The sequence below is a fragment of the Bombina bombina genome, chromosome 6 (assembly GCF_027579735.1).
Source record: "Bombina bombina isolate aBomBom1 chromosome 6, aBomBom1.pri, whole genome shotgun sequence".
NCBI lineage: Eukaryota > Metazoa > Chordata > Amphibia > Anura > Bombinatoridae > Bombina > Bombina bombina.
This window is the reverse complement of record NC_069504.1, coordinates 318,964,722-318,984,379: the sequence shown is the minus strand read 5'-3', so window position 1 is coordinate 318,984,379 and position 19,658 is coordinate 318,964,722. Positions and strand designations below refer to the sequence as shown.

The window sequence follows — 19,658 nt, the reverse complement described above, 5'->3', positions numbered from 1 at the left end:
AAAAGTCTTAGACCACCATTAGATTTGTTGTTTTAACAAAGTTGTAATTACCTTCCATATTTATTTTTCAGTCTCTTTATTAAGAGAGAAACAGAAAATACAGGAAATATGTCTACAAAAGTATTAAAAAACAACACAATTTTCAGAACAAAATGGCTTCTTCAGGCAAAAGTCAGTGTTTAGTGTGTGACCTCCCTTGGCATTAAGCATGTCTTGGATTTTTTTGGGGGAGACTGTCCTGAAGTTTTCTGAAGTAATCTTCTGGTATATTCTTCTGGATTTGTCACTCCATAATACTCTTGTCCACTGATCTCCATTTCAATCTTTGTGAGCTTTAGCATATCTTAGCCTTTTCATCCTTTCCCCTTATGAAAAAGTGGTTTCTTGGATGATACCCTTCCACAAAGACCATTCCTGATCAAGCTTCTTTGGACTGTAGAAGGGTCCATTTGGCATCCTTATGTAGCTGCCATATGCAGAGCCAGGTCCTTGCTGGAGTTCTTCTGGACTCACAAAGAAGAAACTGAAAAACGTCTCATCAGATTTTGAACGTTTTCTTGGCCTTCCAGTCTTTTTTTTTTTTTGTCCTTGACCTCTCCTGATTCTTCACATTTCTTTATAACAGCTTGAATATCACATCTTGGGTATGCAATTTGTTTGCTGATTTCCCTTTGAGAGTGGCCTTGCTGATGCAAAAGTATGATTTTATATCTGTAAAATCCTGTGATCTTTGGCATTTTGAATTGAATGGAGTGATTGAAAATTGGTCTTATTAGCAAGCTTCCGATTAATTAAACTCATACCACATGTGTATGTAATGCTGAAGCATGTCTTGTAAAAACCTGCTGTAATAGACCTTTTTTGCATCAGTCATTTTGACATGAAATAGTATGACAAATACAGGTGTTAGCATTGACATTAAGTAAGGTTCCATTCTATTTAGGTTTACGAGATCCAGGTTCCTGCTATTGCTCAAGTGTAAGGGGAGGTCACACTAAATACTTGTAATTATTTTTATCTATCTATTTCTCATTATCGATCTATATATATATATATATATATATATATATATATATAATTTATTTTTTTCTCATTGACCCAAACTAGCGTAGCTGCTGTTCCTGAGCTGCAAGTATCTCTCTTCATATGGTAACAGAGCACAACCAGTGCTCCGTTACTATGTGAAGGCAGGTGCCTGATCGTTACAGACAGTGATACTGTGTGTCTCACCCTCTGTAACGATTATCTGCTGGTGCCGGCGGGTGATGTGGGAGGGAAGGTAAGAGGTGGGTGGTTGGCCCAGCGACAGAGGGTGGAGTGATTGGGAGGGACCCTACCTACGGAAAAAATGTTTTGAAGAAAGAGTTAGGGATGGGGCACTCCAATACAGAAAAGGGGTGAAATAGGGGGTTGGAGTGCCCTTTATAATGATTGCTACACTACAGAAATAAACATATATATATATATATATATATATATATATATATATATATATATATAGTATATACATATATTTTATTAATATAAAAAAAATGTACACACAAATTAGGTGCCAGTACCAAAGATGGCTGCCACTAATGGGAGTTTGACAGGTGTTTGGGAGGGATCAGGAAGGTTGAAGTGTTGAGGGGGGATCGCTTCACTGCAGAAAAATAATTTAAAAATAAATTAAGACACAAATAAGCCATACACTGCATACTGGTAGACTTTCTGCTAGTACCTAAGATAGTAGAAATAAGTTTGAGTAAGGGAGCTGTTTGGGAGGGGATCATGGAGGTGGGCGGTGTCAGGTATGAGGGTAATACCTACATTAATATAGTATTTCCCTTATTAACAAGAGAGAAAGCACAACACCACTCTAAAAAAATTTAGCTACTTTAATATCCAGGGATTAAAAACACCCACAATATAAAACCTTAGACAATATAAGGTATGATACAAGCATAATTACACATTCCAAGAGTACCGTCTATGGAATCTATAGCCTTGCCAATGTGCTGTTGTTGTAGTCTATCCAGCAATAAAGCAGTTCTGCTCCTTGTTAACGGTATCCCAAACAAACATGCTGTCTATACTGCAATCCTAAAGCTGGCTCCTGGCTCTAAGCAGATAGCGTTGCGTGTGCAGTATGGGCGTGGCCTTACGCGTTTCGTAGGAATTTCACTGCTTTGTCAGGCTAAGTATCTATATTTCCACTAACTTTAATTCAATCTGATGAACTTTGTTTTGTACCTTTAATCGTGGTGCTTTTAAAAACAATCTTGTGACATATTTAGTATTTCCCTTACCAGTTAATTAATTAACCTCTTCACTGCGGGGAATTTCAGAACTGTGGTGCAGCTGCAACTAGCGACCTAATTACCAAAAACCAATGTCAAAGACATGCCTATATACTATTTCCTAATGAAGGTATTCCAGAGAAGCTTTTACAGTCATGTGTGCCATGGTTGCACAAGTAGTATATAAATAATTTCAGTGAGAAACCTAAACTGCTAGATTACGAGTTGTGCTTTAGGGTTAAAAAGCACCGTTGAGAGGTCCCAAAGCTGCTTTTTAACGCCCGCTGGTATTACGAGTCTTTAAATGACAGGCTCACCGCTCACCTTTTTGGCCAGACTCGAAAATACCGCAAATCCACTTACGTCAATTGCGTATCCTATATTTTCAATGGGACTTGCATAGGGCCGGTATTACGAGTCTTCCAAAAACTGAGCAGTACAGCCTCTCCTGTCAAGACTGGTACCGCATTTAAAAGTCAGTAGTTAAGAGTTTTATGGGCTAACGCCGTAGCATAAAAATCTTAACTAAAGTGCTAAAAAGTTCACTAACACCCATAAACTACCTATTAACCCCTAAACCGAGCCCCCCCCCCCACATTGCAAACACTAAAATAAAATTTTTAACCCCTAATCTGTCGAACCGGACATCCCCGCTACTATAAAAAATATATTAACCCCTAAACCGCCGCACTCCCACATCGCAAACATTAGTTAAATATTATTAACCCCTAATCTGCTGTCCCTAACATCGCCACCACCTACCTACATTTATTAACTCCTAATCTGCCTCCCCCAACATCGCCACAACGATATTAAATGTAGTAACCCCTAAATCTAACTCTAACCCTAACCCCCCCCCCTAACTTAAATATAATTTAAATAAATCTAAATAAAATAACTACAATTAACTAAATTATTCCTATTTAAAACTAAATACTTACCTATAAAATAAACCCTAAGCTAGCTACAATATAACTAATAGTTACATTGTAGCTATCTTAGGGTTTATTTTTATTTTACAGGCAACTTTGTATTTATTTTAACTAGGTAGAATAGTTATTAAATAGTTATTAACTATTTAATAGCTACCTAGTTAAAATAAATACAAATTTACCTGTAAAATAAAACCTAAACTAAGTTACATTTACACCTAACACTACACTATAATTAAATTAATTACCTAAACTAAATACAATTAATTACAATGAAATAAAATAGTACGAACTCCCCCCCACTAAATTACATAAAATAATAAAATAATTACAATTTTTTTGTAAACTAATTACACCTAATCTAATCCCCCTAATAAAATAAAAAAGCCCCCCAAAATAATAAAAAGCCCTATCTTCAAGACATCCGACGTGGAGCATCTTCTTCAAACGATGTCCAACTGAAGAATGAAGGTTCCTTTAAATGACGTCATCCAAGATGGCGTCCCTTCAATTCCGATTGGCTGATAGAATTCTATCAGCCAATCGGAATTAAGGTAGAAAAAATCCTATTGGCTGATGCAATCAGCCAATAGGATTGAAGTTAAATTGGCTGATATTATAACAGTTTTTGCTAAATAAAGCACAGATTAATTGTATAATTTAAAGGGACAGTCAACACCCGGCAGAACTTAATAACATAATTTAGATACTCAGAATAAGATGCGCCTGCACCACCTCCCAAGAGTTTGGCGGCCATGTCTACAGCTGAAAAACGTATGTGCTGTGGATGATTACTCCATATCGTTAGAGGTATTTAACATGGGAGGTGGTGCAGGCACATCTTATTCTGAGTATCTAAATGATGGTATTAAAGGGACACTGTACCCAAAAAATTTCTTTCGTGATTCAGATTGAGCATGAAATTTTAAGCAACTTTCTAATTTACTCCTATTATCAAATTTTCTTCATTCTCTTGGTATCTTTATTTGAAATGCAAGAATGTAAGTTTAAATGCCGGCCCATTTTTGGTGAACAACCTGGGTTGTCCTTGCTGATTGGTGGATAAATTCATCCACCAATAAAAAAGTGCTGTCCAGAGTACTGAAACCAAAAAAAAGCTTAGATGCCTTCTTTATCAAATAATAATAGCAAGAAAACGAAGAAATATTGATAATAGGAGTAAATTAGAAAGTTGCTTAAAATTGCAAGCTCTTTCTGAATTACAAAAGAAAAAGTTTGGGTTCAGTGTCCCTTTAAGTTCTGCCAGGTGTTGACTGTCCCTTTAACATGAATGACAATCTAGGCAATAAAGATTGAAAAACTGTAATATTAGTTAATGAAAATCAGCCGGGTGGGGAGCCCATTAAAAGGGCCTATGGAGAACATTCAGGGGCAGATTTACAAAACTGCGGATGGATATGATAAGATGTAGCGTATCATGTCCGCCAAATATGGATAAATGCAGAAAGCATATACTGTTGGCATTTATCATTGTACAAGCAGTTCTGGTAGCAGGGAGTGTCAATCAGCTTGATCGTATAAGATCGGGCGGATTTAAGACCGCAGCCTCAGAGGCAGCGGACAAGTTATGGAGCAGCGGTCTTTAGACCACTGCTTCATAACTACGGTTTCCAGCAAGCCTGAAGACTCGCACGGAAACAGGGGCCATTCGGAGCTTGATAATTCGCCCCCCTGAGTGTTGATTATATTATATTGAAACAGGGATGTCATTAGCCTAAGTGTCTTGTATTTAACTGATTAATCGGCATCCATTAAATTACCACATAACTGTTGTCACTTATTCTTAACGGTTCTCTAAGAGCTCATTATTATGATCTTATATTTTATCCAATGTGCAACATTTCTACACATGGATAAATTTTTATATATATTTAACTAGTGTGACTATGCAAATTTGTGTTGTGAGAATATATAATGTCCCAATGTTAAATTGGTTGTCCTAGAAAACCTCTTGTTAATTTGTCTTTAGAACCTAAATGTACCTATTAGATTGTTTTTAACCCCTTAAGGACCAGCGACGTACCCTGTATGTTGCTGGCCTTTTTTTTGGGACTTGATTGTTTTATAGCGCGGTCTTGCCACCAGCGTTGAGACTGCTCTATTCCACAAAGCCTGCTGGAGGGAGGGCATTAATAGCATCTTCTTGCTAGACTTGTGCTATTATGTCCTGAAAAACCCCTTAACGACCAGTGACATACAGGGTACATTGTGGTCATTAAGGGGTTAAAGGGGAATTATTATGTTTAATCTTATGTTTAATAAATATTTAGACAAACTTTTGCCTGCTTTTTAATCAGTATGAAGTTTTATGTACTCAACACTTTATGACAATATAGTTATAGTCTGCCTGTGGCTTTTCTCTTGGAACACATTTTCAGGAAAGAGTTTTCCAAATGACTTCGCATTTTTAATTTCCTCCCTAGATATCAGCCTCAGTTCCTTAAATATGCAGTTCATTTTCCGTTGTAAATTATTTCCAGCTGAACATAATGCGTAATAGAATCTAAGGATTTGACAGATGGTCATTATTCCACTTGAGTCACTAAAATTATAACTAGCAAATAATGGCAGGAAATATTTAATCTGTGCTTTGTATATTGGAAAGGGTTCATTAAAACAGGGTTTGACGCAGGAGTATACAAAGTTGAATTTCAAGATTTTATTGTAATAATTGAAAATTACTTTTATGAAAATTTGAGTACACCTTGATAGGTCAAAAATGAATATCCCTGGAAGATAACTTGTAGATAACCAAATTTATTCCAGCCAAAATTTGAATCCACGTGGATGCATTTTTGGTTTTGAATGGAAGCATTTTTGTAATATACATTTATTAGCAAAAATGCTTCAAATAAAAGCTATAGCTTTTATAGCTGTTTCAAAAGTCTATTTAAGAATGCTCTGTGCACCAGCATTTTAAGCACAGCACTTGCTCAGAGAGCTTCTTACCATCTGGTAATGACTCAATTTGTTAATTGCTGACATTATACAAGCCTCACTGGTGCTCTGAGCTGCTGCAGTATTTAAAATGCTTGTACACTGAGAATATCTAGCTATGCTTCACATGCCGGTGAAGTTAAAAATGCTAACACTGAAACAGTGATAACTTTAACTAGAAGCACTTTTGCCAATACATGTGCAGTATATTGCAAATATGTTTCTATTCAAAGATGTAATTAATCTATGTGCATTTAAATTTTGATCTGAATGTCCCTTTAAGGATTTATTGGAAAACAAAAAGTATTAAGTTACTGTACATATTCTCTTTAAGATATAATGTGGCATCATTTTTCCAGGTAAGAGTACTGTACAATAATTTGATCTTTAAATTTTTTTTATTATTATATTTTTTTATGTATTTAGGTAGTTACACTTAAGCAAAAGTTTTATAATATATTACAACTGTTGAAAATTGCATTGCATTTTAGGTGCAGAGAAAAAAAAAAGTCTCTTGAATAAATAAGTTTCCTTTGCTCCTGGTCTAGCATCACATAATCATAAGATTAAAATGTAGTTATAAAAAAGGTGCATTGCTCAGAGAACATCTTAAATTCAAGAATTCATGAGTCACAGCTTTGCAGACTGGGAAAGGCTAGAGAGTGGGTTTGAAAAAATTCCCTGAGAGACAGTCATCAATCAATGCACTACTCATTTAGATAGCTGCTCTGTATTTGACTGTTCTCTTCAAATTGGGCTTTGCTATGGCTGTACTGTGTTAAGGACAACTTACACAGTGCAGCCAGAGCACAGCATTGTTTAAAGAGAACAGACTGATGTGGAGCAGCACTGCAAAGTGAAAGTATTAACAGCTCATGCATGTTCATGCACACTCCTAAGCCTCCCTAGGGGTTAGTTTTCATTACTGTTTTAAACTGCTGATGTCAAAAAACATCTCTATAGACTTTAATGGAGATTTTTACCACCAATTTACACTGTTTACAATATCATTGGAAAATAGAGCTGTTTTCTCTTCAACAAAGGATACCAAGAGAACTAAATAAATTTGATAATAGATGTAAGTTGGAAAGTTGTTTGCAATTGCATGTTCCATCTGAATCACAAAGGTTTATTTTGACTTTCATGTCCCTTTAATATAGTTTACATTATGACATTGAAGCTAAAAATTAAATTAATCTTGGCAAAGAAATTGTTTTCCATCTTAATATGGGAGAAGTCCACAGCTGCATTCCTTACTTGTGGGAAATACTGAACCTGGCCACCAGGAGGAGGCAAAGACACCTCAGCCAAAGGCTTAAATACCTCCCCCACTTCCTCATAACCCGAGTCATTCTTTGCCTTTCGTCACAGGAGGTTGGCAGAAAGTGTTAGAAGATTTTGGAGTAGTCTCTTATGGAGGGTAGTACTCTTCGAGATGGAACTGGAGTTTTAAGTAGTCCTCTCAGCCTCTCAGTGAGAGCATGGATGAAAGTTTGAGTCCGGAGATGCAGGGAGAGTCTTTCTGTGAAACCTTCCCGACTCATATTAACAGCTTCATAAGCAATCAGCGTTGACGAGTTTCGCTGCCTGCTTTCTTAACTCAAGTCCATGTCAGAGGCGATGCTACTATCTGTCACACTAGATTCTGGTAAGATTGTTTCATATTTTATACATGTATGATAACGCAAGAAGGCGATCACAGTGTGACACCTTTTATCTGTATAGAATCAAGGGTTAATATCTCCTGAGGGGGATTATTGACCAGTGGGGAATAATCTTATATGTTTATTTGATTTTATGCTGCTTTTATGTGTGAAATGTTATGGGCTCATAGACTGTTATGGAATATACAGGTTTCACTTTGAGTGCTGTGCGGCTTACTAGCTTGGCGTGCTTTTTCTCATAGCAGTGTCAGTCCTGCATTGTGCACCATGTGATTCATTCCCTCTTTCCTGAGTCATAAATCTCTGTACGGCCTGGGTCATAGGGGGTGGTGAATGCCCCAGCCATTGGGGTATATAGGTGCCTTTTTTTAATAAAATAGAATTGTTTTTATTTCTATAGGTTATTGCACTAGCGATGGAGAATTCTGTTACTTTAGAGGGTACTAAAGAGTAATTCCTGTTTATATTGTGAGGAGGCCTTAGATCAGCCCTCTCAATTATGTCCCATATGCCTTGATAATGTGATAACAAACATGTTTGATACCACTGAGCCGTCCACCTCTGAGCAGTTGTCATCCAGTGAGGTGCGTACCCTACATTCTTATCTACACATGCAGTTCCCCGTAGCATTGCTGATCCTCCACCTGGAGGGGGATTTTTTTTCACCAGATGTTACTGCGCAGTTCAGACGGTGGTGTCTGCGGCCTTTAATGCTTTACCTTGCCCTACTAAGCAAAAGGTTACATATTGCACTCCTTCCCAGAGTACATCAGATAATTTATTGGATTAAAATGATAGGATTATCCGAGGATGAAGTTCTTTCTAATTCAGAGTATGAACATTCTGGGTCGGAGTCTGCTGCCTCTAATCCTCCGGCTGCGGAGGAACCAGACTTTAATTTTAGGAATTTGCGCTTTCTTCTAAAGGAAGTTTTTGGCGAATTCAGAGGTTCCAGAGGCCAAATTGCCTGATGAACCTTTAATTCCTAAATCGGATAGAGTTTGAGGACAGGGTGGTACCTTATCCTTCCCTGCTCCTGTTAAATGGCGAACGTTATTAAGAATGACTGGGACAGGATTGGATTCCTTTTTCCCCTCTTCTCTCTTTAACAAATTGTTCCCGGTCCTGGACTCTCAATGGAGTTGTGAGATTTCGTCCCTATGAGATGGCGTTATCTTCACCCTTGCTAAACGTACTACTATCTGCTTGAGGATAGTTCTTCATTTGAAGAGCCCATGGATAAAAGATGGAAACCCTGTTAAGTAAGATGTTTCAACATACGGGATATTTGTTTTAACCGGCAGCGGCTGTTGCCGGAGAAACTACCTTCTGGTGTGACTCCTTATAGGATTTGATCTGGGTGGAGGGTCCCCTCAACGTTACTCAGGAAAGATTTACGGCCTTGCGGGTTGCTAATTATTTTATCTGTGATGCTATTAGGCAGATTATTCGCTTGAATGCGATAGTTTCAGCTTTTTCTGTTCAGGCCCGTCGGGCTCTGGCTGAAGTCATGGTATGAGGATATGTCTAGACTTCTTCCCTCCCCTTTAAGGGAATGATTTTGTTTGGTCCAGGCCTGGACTCAATTATCTCCACAGTCACAGGGGGCATTGGTGCCCTCCTACTGAGTATATGAACTAGTCTAAGGGACAATTTTTGTTCTTTTCATTCTGATAAAGCCCATGTCAGCAGTCCTCCGCTATGCCAGAGCAAACTAAGAGCTCCTAGAAGCCGGCTCAGTCCTGGAATAAATCCAAGCAGAGCAAGAAGCCCATAGTGTCTAAGTCGGCATAAATGGGTGGTCCCCAGTGCTCTTCTGAATCGTGTAGGGGGCAGTATGTTGCTCTTTTCAGTTGCTTGGTTCAGGGACATGCAGGATCCATGGGTTCTGGAGGTCATAGCTCAGGGTTACAAGATAGGTTTCAATCTCTCAGCCACCCAAGGGCAGATTCCTCCTCTCTCTCCTGTCTTCCTGACCAGAAAGGAGGGAAGCCTTTCTGGGGTGTGTATGGGATCTGTCCTCTTAGGAGTTATTGTCCCGGTGCCTGTCGCAGTGAGAGGTTTGGGATACTATTCAAACCTTTTCGTGGTCCCTAAGAAGGAGGGAACTTTCAGTCCAATTCTGGACCTAAAGTGCTTAAGCAAGATTTTAAATGTCCCCTCATTCAAGATGGAGACAATAAGGTCCTTTCTTCCCCTTGTTCAAGAAAGGCAGTTCATGACCACGATAGATCTGAAGGATGCTCCCTTCATGTACCAATCCTCAAGGACCACTTCCAGTTCCTAAGGTTTGCATTCCTGGGCCAGCATTTCCAGTTTGTTTCCCTTGTGTTTGGTCTAGCTACGACTCCAAGAAAATTTTCGAAGAGTGGACCTTTCGGAATCTCTCCTCTGTCTTCTTAGATCCCATGGATGGAAGATAATCTAGAGAGAGTTCTCTTGTATCAAGTACCAGGGTAGAATTCACGGGTACTATACTAGTCTCCATAGACATGAGAATATTCTTAGAGACCAGAGACGTTGCAAGCTAGCTCCAACATGTCTTGCCCTCCAGATCTCCTTAAGGCCATATGGACATCATTTTCTTTGCCAGGTTTCATCTCAGAGTGTTGCAACTGCGCATGCTGAAGTAGTGGAACGGCGATCATTCGGTTCTGTCTCAACAGATTTCTCTGGACAACTGATCGAGAGAAATCGCTCTCTTGGTGGTTTTGTCTGGATCACTTGTCCTAAGGGACGTCCGTTTCAAGACCATCCTGTGTGATTGTGACTACGGTTGCGAGTCTGTCAGGATGGGGAGCTGTTAGGGGGCCCGGAAGGCACAGGGCCTATTGTCTTAGGAGGTAAAGCTCCCTCCTGATCTCATTTTGGATCTTCGGGCAATATACAATGCTCTGAAGGCTTGGCCTCTGCTGGATTCCTTCCAGTTAATCAGATTCCAATAAGACAATATATCCTTGGTGGCTTGCATCAACCATCAGGGGGGAATGAGAAGCTCCCTAGTTATGAGGGAAGTATCTCGGATTCTGGTGTGGAGGAGACCCACATTTGTTCGCTGTCAGCGATCCACATTCCGGGTTTGGACAACCGGGAAGCGGATTTCCTCAGCAGACAATCCTTTCACCTGGGGGAATGGTCTTTCCATCCCGAGTGTTTGCAGAGATTTGCAAGAGGAAGATCTAATGACGTCTCAATACCAAGCTACCCAGATATGGGTCAAGGTACAGGGATCCTCAGGCGGAGCTAAAAGATGCATTAGCGGTACATTGGAGGTTCAATCTAATTTATCCTTTCCATCTGTTACCACTACTACCTAGTGTAGTGGCTTGAGTCAAGCAGGCGTCAGTGATACTGATTGCTCCTTCTTGGCCGCAAAGGATATGGTTCGCGAATCTAGTGGGGATGTCATCATCTCGTCCGTTGAAAGTTACCTTGTCGCAGGGATCTGCTGACCAAGGTCTCTTTGTTCATCAATGTCTGAATTCTCTGAAGCTGACTGTGTGGAGATTGAACACTTAGTCCTAGCCAGGAGAGGGTTTTTCTGAGAGAGTTATTTTTACTCTCATTCAAGCTTGTAAGCTGGTTGCTCGTCGCATCTATCATAAGGTGTGCAGGACCTACTTATTCTGTTTCTCCAGGATTAACTGGAGAAGGGGTTTTTCTGCAACTCCCCCGAAGGGACAGTTTTCGGACCTGTCTGTGTTACTGCACAAGAGGCTTGCTGAGCTTCACGATGTGAAGCCATTTTGTTAAGGCTCTGCTGGGATCAGACCTGTGTTTAGATCTAAGGCTACTCCTTGGAGTTTAAATCTTGTTCTTAAGTTTTGCAACGGGCTATGCATGAATGTAGACATTAAATTGTTGTCTTGGAAGGTACCTTTTCTACTGGCTATTGCTTCTGCGCGCAGAGTATGTGATTGCTGCCTTGCAATGCGTGCCTCCTTATCTGACTTTTCATGCTGATAAGGCTGTTCTACGAACCTCGCAACATCAATCAAGAGATTGTGGTTCCTTTCTTATGTCCTAATTCTTCTTCGTCTAAGGAACGTTTTACAACGTATTTCTGGATGTGGTTTGTGCCTTGAAGTTCTATCTTTAGGCCACAAAGGAATTTAGACAAACGTCTTTCTCTGTTTGTTCTCTTTTCTGGGAAGCGTAGGGGTCAGAGGGGGGGTCCTCTTCTACTTTCGCTATCTTTTTGACTGAGGAGTGTCATCCATTTAGCATAGAGACGGTGGGGCATAAGCCTCCTCTGAGGATTACGTCTCTTTCTACGAGAGCAGTGGTTTCCTCTTGGGGCCTTCAAAATGAGGCCTCTATGGATCAGATTTGTAAGGCAGCTAGCTGTGTTCTCCTTACATACTTTTTCCAAATTTTACAAGTTTGAGGTTTTTGCTTCTGATGAAGCAGCCTTCGGGAAAAACGTTTTGCAGGCTGTGGTGCCCTCAGATTTAGGTTCCGCCTCTCTTTTTTCCCTCCTGTTAGCATTCCGTGTACTCTAGAGCTTGGGTATATGTTTTCCCACAAGTAAGGAATTGCAGCTGTGGACTCTTCCCATATTGAGATGGAAGAACATAATTTATGCTTACCTGATAATTTCATTTCCATCTGTATGGGAAGAGTTAACAGCTCCCATCCGTGTTTTCCAATGGGCGGCCCTAAATTTAATTTTTTTTCTTCTGGCAACCTTTTTTACCCTGATATTTCTTACTACTGTTCCTTGTACCCTCAGCAGAATGACTGGGGCTATGAGAAGTGGGGGAGGTATTTCAGCCTTTGGCTGGGGTGTCTTTGCCTCCTCCTGGTGGCCAGGTTCAGTATTTCCCACAAGTAATGAATGCAGTTGTGGACTCTTCCCATACAGATGGAAATTAAATTATCAGGTAAGCATAATTTATGTTTTTTTATTTATTTTTATTTTTTTCCTTTCAGGGCTATAATTGTTCGAAATGGAGAAATTATTCCAATGTCTTATGAATTTACACCAGAGACAGAACGTCAGCGTCTCCAATACTTAGTAAGTAATGATGCACTTTCTTGGTAATAATCTTTTAATCTAGATATTATTTTACATTTTTATAATTTGTTTTCTGCACTTGTATTGACAAATAGCAACTTAATTTTTAAATACGAATAAGAGGTAGAAAACCCTTTATTCAAACTGCTTAGAATGAGAAAGGGTTTTTGTATTTTGCAATGATTTTGGAATATTTGCATCTTTACAATGAGACAGTTTGGAGAGTCTGTAACTATTTGTAAACAACAATATCTTATGTCATTTAGACAATATTTATATGTCATAATACAGCTTATACATGAAACCTAAAGGTAGTTTTATTTCATTTGTAATACTTTTTTTATACATAGTACTCTTAGAAAGATAGTACAATTACAGTAGTGTAATCAGAAAGGTAATAATTGTTTTAAATAACTGCTAGTAAAAATTGTTTTAAATTAATATAGACTATTATTTGCATTTTAGAACACACAAAAAAAACTAAGACACAGGTAGAGAAGATTGTGACTTAAAGGCACGGAAAAATAGTCATTTTTAAAAAATTGATTGATTTGGATTTTGGAATTCCGTATTTGGGGAGTTGTACCTGTTTTTAAAGGAAATTGTTTAGATGGCACTTGTACCATATTTCTGATTAAAAAATATATTGATTTATAGTAAAATAATGATTAATACATTTTATGAAAAGCAAACGTAAAGAAAGTTAATTAGTGCTTATGCAGGAACAAAAAGCGAATAAACAAATAGTCGAAAGAATGCAAGAAAAGTATAACAGGAAATGACATGAACTGGTAATTATAATAAGGTAGAGTATGTGTGTATTTATTGTGCTTTTTATGTTTCACCGTTTGGATTATGCCCAAATTATTGTTATGTTCTGACAATGTGATTAACAAGGTTGCATAGCCCATGGTATCATAGAACCATCTAGGTCAAATATTGTAATATACAGTGCCCTCCACTAATATTGACACCCTTGGTTAATATGAGCAAAGAAGACAATTTGTCTTTATTGTTTTAACCTTTTTATTCTTTCCTTCTTTAATATGAGGAGAGTCTACGGGCATCATTCCTTACTGTTGGAAATACTGAACCTGGCCACCAGGAGGAGGCAAAGACACCCGAGCCAAAGGCTTAAATACTCCCCCCTTCTTCCCTCATATCCCAGTCATTCTTTGCCTTTCGTCACAGGAGGTTGGCAGAGAAGTGTCAGAAGATTCAGAGTAGATCCTTATGAAGGGTATCTACACTTCAAAATGGAACTGGGAGTTTTAAGTAGTCTTGTCAGTCTCTCATTGAGAGCAGTGACGAATGTTAGAGTCTGGAGATTGCAGGGAGAGTCTTTCTGCAAACCCATCTAGACTCGTATTAACAGCTCCTAAGCAATCAGTGTTGACAAGTTTCACTGCTGCTTCCATCACTCAAGTCCATGTCAGAGCAATGCTACAAGACTGTCAAACTTGAAAGGGCTGTGTTTCTGTTCCACGGCATAGATTCCGATAAGATTGTTTAATATTTTTATACACATATGATAACGCAAGAAAACAGCATCACAGTGTGGCTCCTTTTATCTGTATGAAATCAAGGGTTAATATTTTCAGAGTGGGATTATTGAACAGGGGGGACTAATCACATACTTTTATTTTATTATTCTGCGACATGTGGTGAGATAAGGCTGAGGCAGGTGTTGGGAACGTACAGGTTTTACTTTAGTTTTTGGAAGCTGCGCAGCCTTGAAAGGCTTGGCATGTTTTTTCCTATTAGCAGGGGCGGTCCTGCATTGCGCACCATGTGACCCGGGTGTGGTTACACTGATTTCCTCTTTCCGTGATCATTGCGGTTTAACAAGGAAGAAGCGGTTTTCTCTGTTTGGCCTGGGTCAAAGGAGTGCCCCAGCCATTGGAAAGAATCAATGTGCAGTTTTTATCTTATTAGTCAATAGTCTTCTTTATAAGTGCAAGCTATGGATGATTCTGATGCGTTAGAGGGTACTCCCCCCTCTTTACCTAAGTCTAACACCTGTCTATATTGTGAGGAGGCCTCTGTATACCCGCCTGCTCAATTATGTTCACATGCCTTGATAAAGTAATCATGTCAAAGAAAGTTGATATGTTCCCTAACCTTCACGTTCCAATACACAAGGAACACTTTAAGTTTCCTAAAGTTTGCGTTTCCTGACCAGCACTTCCAGTTTATTGCACTTCCGTTTGGTCTAGCTACTGCTCCAAGAGTTTTTTACGAAGGTTCTAGAGGCTCTGCTTGCAGTGGCCAGAACCAGAGGTATAGCAGTAACGCCATACTAGGGACGATATTCTGGTTCAAGCACCATCATGTCGCCTGACAGAAGACCGATTCGAAAGCTCTTCTATGTCTTCTTCGATCTCATGGATGGAAGATAAACAAAAGAGTTCGCTTTATTCCCGAGTACCAGGTTGGAATTCTGGGTACTATAATAGATTCCATATACATGAGGATATTCCTTACAGACCAGAGGCGTTACAATCTAACTTCCGCTTGTCTTGCCCTCCAGACCTCCTTAAGGCCCTCTGTGGTTTGTATATGGAGGTGATTGGTCTCATGGTGCCAGCATGGACATCATTCCTTTTGCCAGATTCCATCTTAGACCACTTCAGCTGTGCATAATGAGACAGTGGAACGGCGATCATTCGGATCTGTCTCAACAGATTTCTCTGGACAACCAGTCGAGAGAATCACTCTCCTAGGGCTCTGTCCAGATCACCTGTCCCAAGGGACATCCTTCTTGAGACCATTCTGAGATTGTGACTACAGACGCATGTGTCTCAGGAAGGGTAGCTGTTTAGGGTGCCAGGAAGGTGCAGGGGTCTATGGAACTCGAGTGGGAAATCCCTCCTCCCGATCATCATTTTGGAACTTCGAGCGATCTTCAATGCTCTAAAAGGCTTGACCTCTTCTGGTTTCGTCCCAGTTTATTTCAGATTCCAATCAGACAACATGAACCTCGGCTTACATCAAACATCTAGAGGGGAACAAGGAGCTCCCTTGCAATAAGGGGAAGTATCTCAGATTCTGAGTGGGTGGAGGCAGAGAATTTGCAACCGATGGTGGACGCCGGAGATAGATCTCATGGCATCCCGGCTCAATTCCATGATACCCAGATATAGATCACATCCAAGGATCCTCAGGCAGAGCTAAAAGATGCATTAGCATTGCCTTGGAGGTTCAATCTAATTTACATTTCTCTTGTAAGGTGTATCCAGTCCCACGGATCATCCATTACTTGTGGGATATTCTCCTTCCCAACAGGCAGTTTGCAAGAGGATCTACCCACAGCAGAGCTGTCTATATAGCTCCTCCCCTAACTGCCACCTCCAGTCATTCTCTTGACAACTCTCGACAAGCATGGAAGCAGTAGTAAGAGAGATGTGGTGTATTTTTAAATGGTACCGAGTTGTACTATTTTGGTCCCAGGCAGAAAAAAGAAGAAGAATCTGCCTGTGGTCTCTATGACCTTAGCAGTTTGTAACTAAGATCCATTGCTGTTCTGACACATAACTGAAGAGAGAGGGTAACTTCAGCTGGGGAATGGCGTGCAGGTTATCCTGCTATGAAGGTATGTGCAGTTTAATTTTTTTTTCTAGAGGAAAGTAAATGCTAGAAAATGCTGCTGATACCAGATTTAATTTAAGGTACGCCTGATTATAGTGATTTAATAGAGACTGGTATCATGCTTACTGTCAGAGGTAATACGGCTTATTATTTTTCAATTCCTGTCATATAAAACGTTGTTTTAAAAGTGCTTAAACGTTTTTTATATATGTCTTGGCTTAAAATTTGCTAGAAACAGTTTTTCTTAGGCCTCCCACTGTGTAGACATGAGTGGGAGGGGCCTAATTTAGAGCTTAATGGCGCAGTAACTTTGCAGACTGAGACATCCAGCTTCCCTGAAGAGGTCCCCTGAATGCTATAGGACCTCTCTAAAGGGTTTTTTGGGCTTTCCAAAGTCATTTTGTATGGCAAGGGTAGGGCCACAGCTGAGCTGGTGGCAAGTGTGTTGTGACTATTAAAAAAAGTCTATATCGTTTTTTTTGATCCGTTTTTTAAACTAAGGGGTTAATCATCCATTTTGCAAGTTGGTGCAATGCTCTGTTAGCTTATTATACACACTGTAAAAATTTTGTTTTCACTGTTTTTCAAATTCTGACCTTTTTTATTTTTTCTTAAAGGCACAGTACCATTTTTATTTTTGCTTGTTAACTTGCTTTAAAGTGTTTTCCAAGCTTGCTGGTCTCATGTGCTAGTCTGTTTAAATATGTCTGACATATAGCAAACTCCTTGTTCATTATGTTTAGAAGCCATGGTGGAACCCCCTCTTAGAATGTGTACCAAATTGTACTGATTCTCACTTTAAGTAATAAAGACCATAATCTGTCTTTAAAAAATTATCACCAGAGGAAACTGACAAGGGGGAAGTTATGCCGACTAACCTCACCCACGTGTCAGAACCTTTGAATCCCGCTCAAGGGACTCACCGCTCAAGCTGTCAGCGGTATTATTCAGACTACCTGGGTTACGAGGAAAGCGAGATAGCTCTGGAGTTAGAAGAAATACAGAGCATCCTGACGCTTTCGTAGCTATGTCTGATACCCCCCTCACAATATGCAAAAGCTGAGGAAGGAGAGGCTTCTTTCTGTGGGTGGTTTTTCTGACTCAGGGAAGTAGGATTCAACCTGATTCTGATATGTCAACATTTAAATTAAGCTTGAACACCTCCGCGTGTTGCTCAGGGAGGTTTTAGCTGCTCTGAATGACTGTGATACAATTGCAGTGCCAGAGAAATTGTGCAGATTGGATAAATACTATGCAGTGCCTGTTTACACTGATGTTTTTCCAATACCTAAAAGGTTTACAGAATTATTACTAAGGAATGGGATAGACCAGGTGTGCCGTTCTCTCCCCCTCCTATTTTTAAGAAAATGTTTCCAATAAATGCCAACCCACGGGACTTATGGCAAACGGTTCCTAAGTGTGGAGGGAGCAGTTTCTACCCTAGCTAAGCGTACTACTATCCCTGTCGAGGACAGTTGTGCTTTTTTAGATCCAATGGATAAAAAGTTAGAGGTTTACTTTAAGAAAATGTTTATTCAACAAGGTTTTATTCTACAGCCCCTTGCATGCCATTGCCCCAGTCACTGCTGCTGCGGGCCTTCTGGTTTGAGTCTCTGGAAAGAGGCTTATACAGGTAGAGACCCTCATTGGACGAGTATACTTGACAAGCTTAGAGCACTTAAGCTAGCCAATTCTTTTGTTTTAATGCCATTGTTCATTTGACTAAACTAACGGCTAAGAATTCTGGTTTTGCTATTCAGGGCACGTAGGGCGCTATGGCCTTAAATCATGGTCAGCTGACGTTACTTTTCAAAGTCTAAGCTGCTTAATATTCCCTTCAAGGGGCAGACCCTATTCGGCCTGGTTTGAAGGAGATCATCTCTGATATCACTGGAGGAAAAAGGTCATGCCCTTCCTCAGGATAGGGTCCAAATCAAGGGCCAAACAGACTAATTTTCGTGCCTTTCGAAACTTTAAGGCGGGTGGCGGCATCAACTTCCTCTAATATAAAACAAGAGGGAACTTTTGCTCAGTCCAAGTCGGTCTGGAGACCTAACCAGACTTGGAACAAAGGTAAGCAGGCCAAAAAGCCTGCTGCTGCCTCTAAGACAGCATGAAGGATTGAGCCCAGATCTGGTAACGGATCTAGTAGGGGGCAGACTTGCGCTCTTCGCCCAGGCGTGGGCAAGAGATGTCCAGGATCCCTGGGGCGTTGGAAATTGTATCCCAGGGATATCTTCTGGACTCAAAGCGTACTCCTCCAAAAGGGAGATTTCACCTTTCACAATTATCTGCAAACCAGATAAAGAGAGAGGCATTTTTACACTGTGTTCAAGATCTCCTAGTTATGGGAGTGATCCACCCAGTTCCAAAGGAGGAACAGGGACATGGATTCTATTCAAATCTGTTTGTGGTTCCCAAGAAAGAGGAAACCTTCAGACCAATCTTAGATCTCAAGATCTTAAACAAATTTCTCAGGGTCCCATCATTCAATATGGAGACTATTCATACCATCCTACCTATGATCCAGGAGGGTCAATACATGACTACAGTGGATCTAAAGGATGCTTATCTTCACATTCCGATACACAAAGATCATCATCGGTTTCTCAGGTTTGTTTTCCTAGACAGGCATTACCAGTTTGTAGCTCTTCCCTTTGGGTTAGCTACAGCCCCAAGAATCTTTACAAAGGTTCTGGGGTCACTTCTGGCGGACCTAAGGCCGCGGGGAATAGCAGTGGCCCCTTATTTAGATGACATTCTGATACAGGTGTCAAATTTTCAAAATTGGCCAAGTCTTATACGGACATTGTTCTGGCATTTCTGAGGTCGCATGGGTGAAAGGTGAACGAAGAAAAGAGTTCTCTATCACCTCTTCACAAGAGTTTCCTTTCTGGGAACTCTGATAGATTCTGTAGAAATGAGATTTACCTGACAGAGACCAGGTTATCAAAACTTTCTAAATTCCCTGCCTGTGTTCTTTATTCCACTTCTCTCTCCGCCCTTCGGGTGGCTCAGTGTATGGAAGTAATCGGCTTAATGGTAGCAGCAATGGGACATAGTGCCATTTGCCCCCCTACATCTCAGACTCCGCTGCAACTCTGCATGCTCAGTCAGTGGAACGGGGGATTACACAGATTTGTCCCCTCTACTAAATCTGATCAAGAGACCAGGGATTCTCTTTCTCTGGTGGCTATCACGGGGTCTGTCTGTCCAAAGG

General features: G+C 40.1%; 1 protein-coding gene across 1 annotated transcript in view; it reads left to right on the top strand.

Moving 5' to 3' along the window:
* Window positions 1-19,658, top strand: part of PPM1H (protein phosphatase, Mg2+/Mn2+ dependent 1H) — a 683,070-nt gene that overhangs the window by 391,146 nt on the left and 272,266 nt on the right. Inside the window, exon 5 of the mRNA XM_053716939.1 lies at window positions 12,766-12,850. Within this exon, the coding sequence (XP_053572914.1) occupies window positions 12,766-12,850 (85 nt within the window). The remainder of the gene's footprint in view (window positions 1-12,765; window positions 12,851-19,658) is intronic.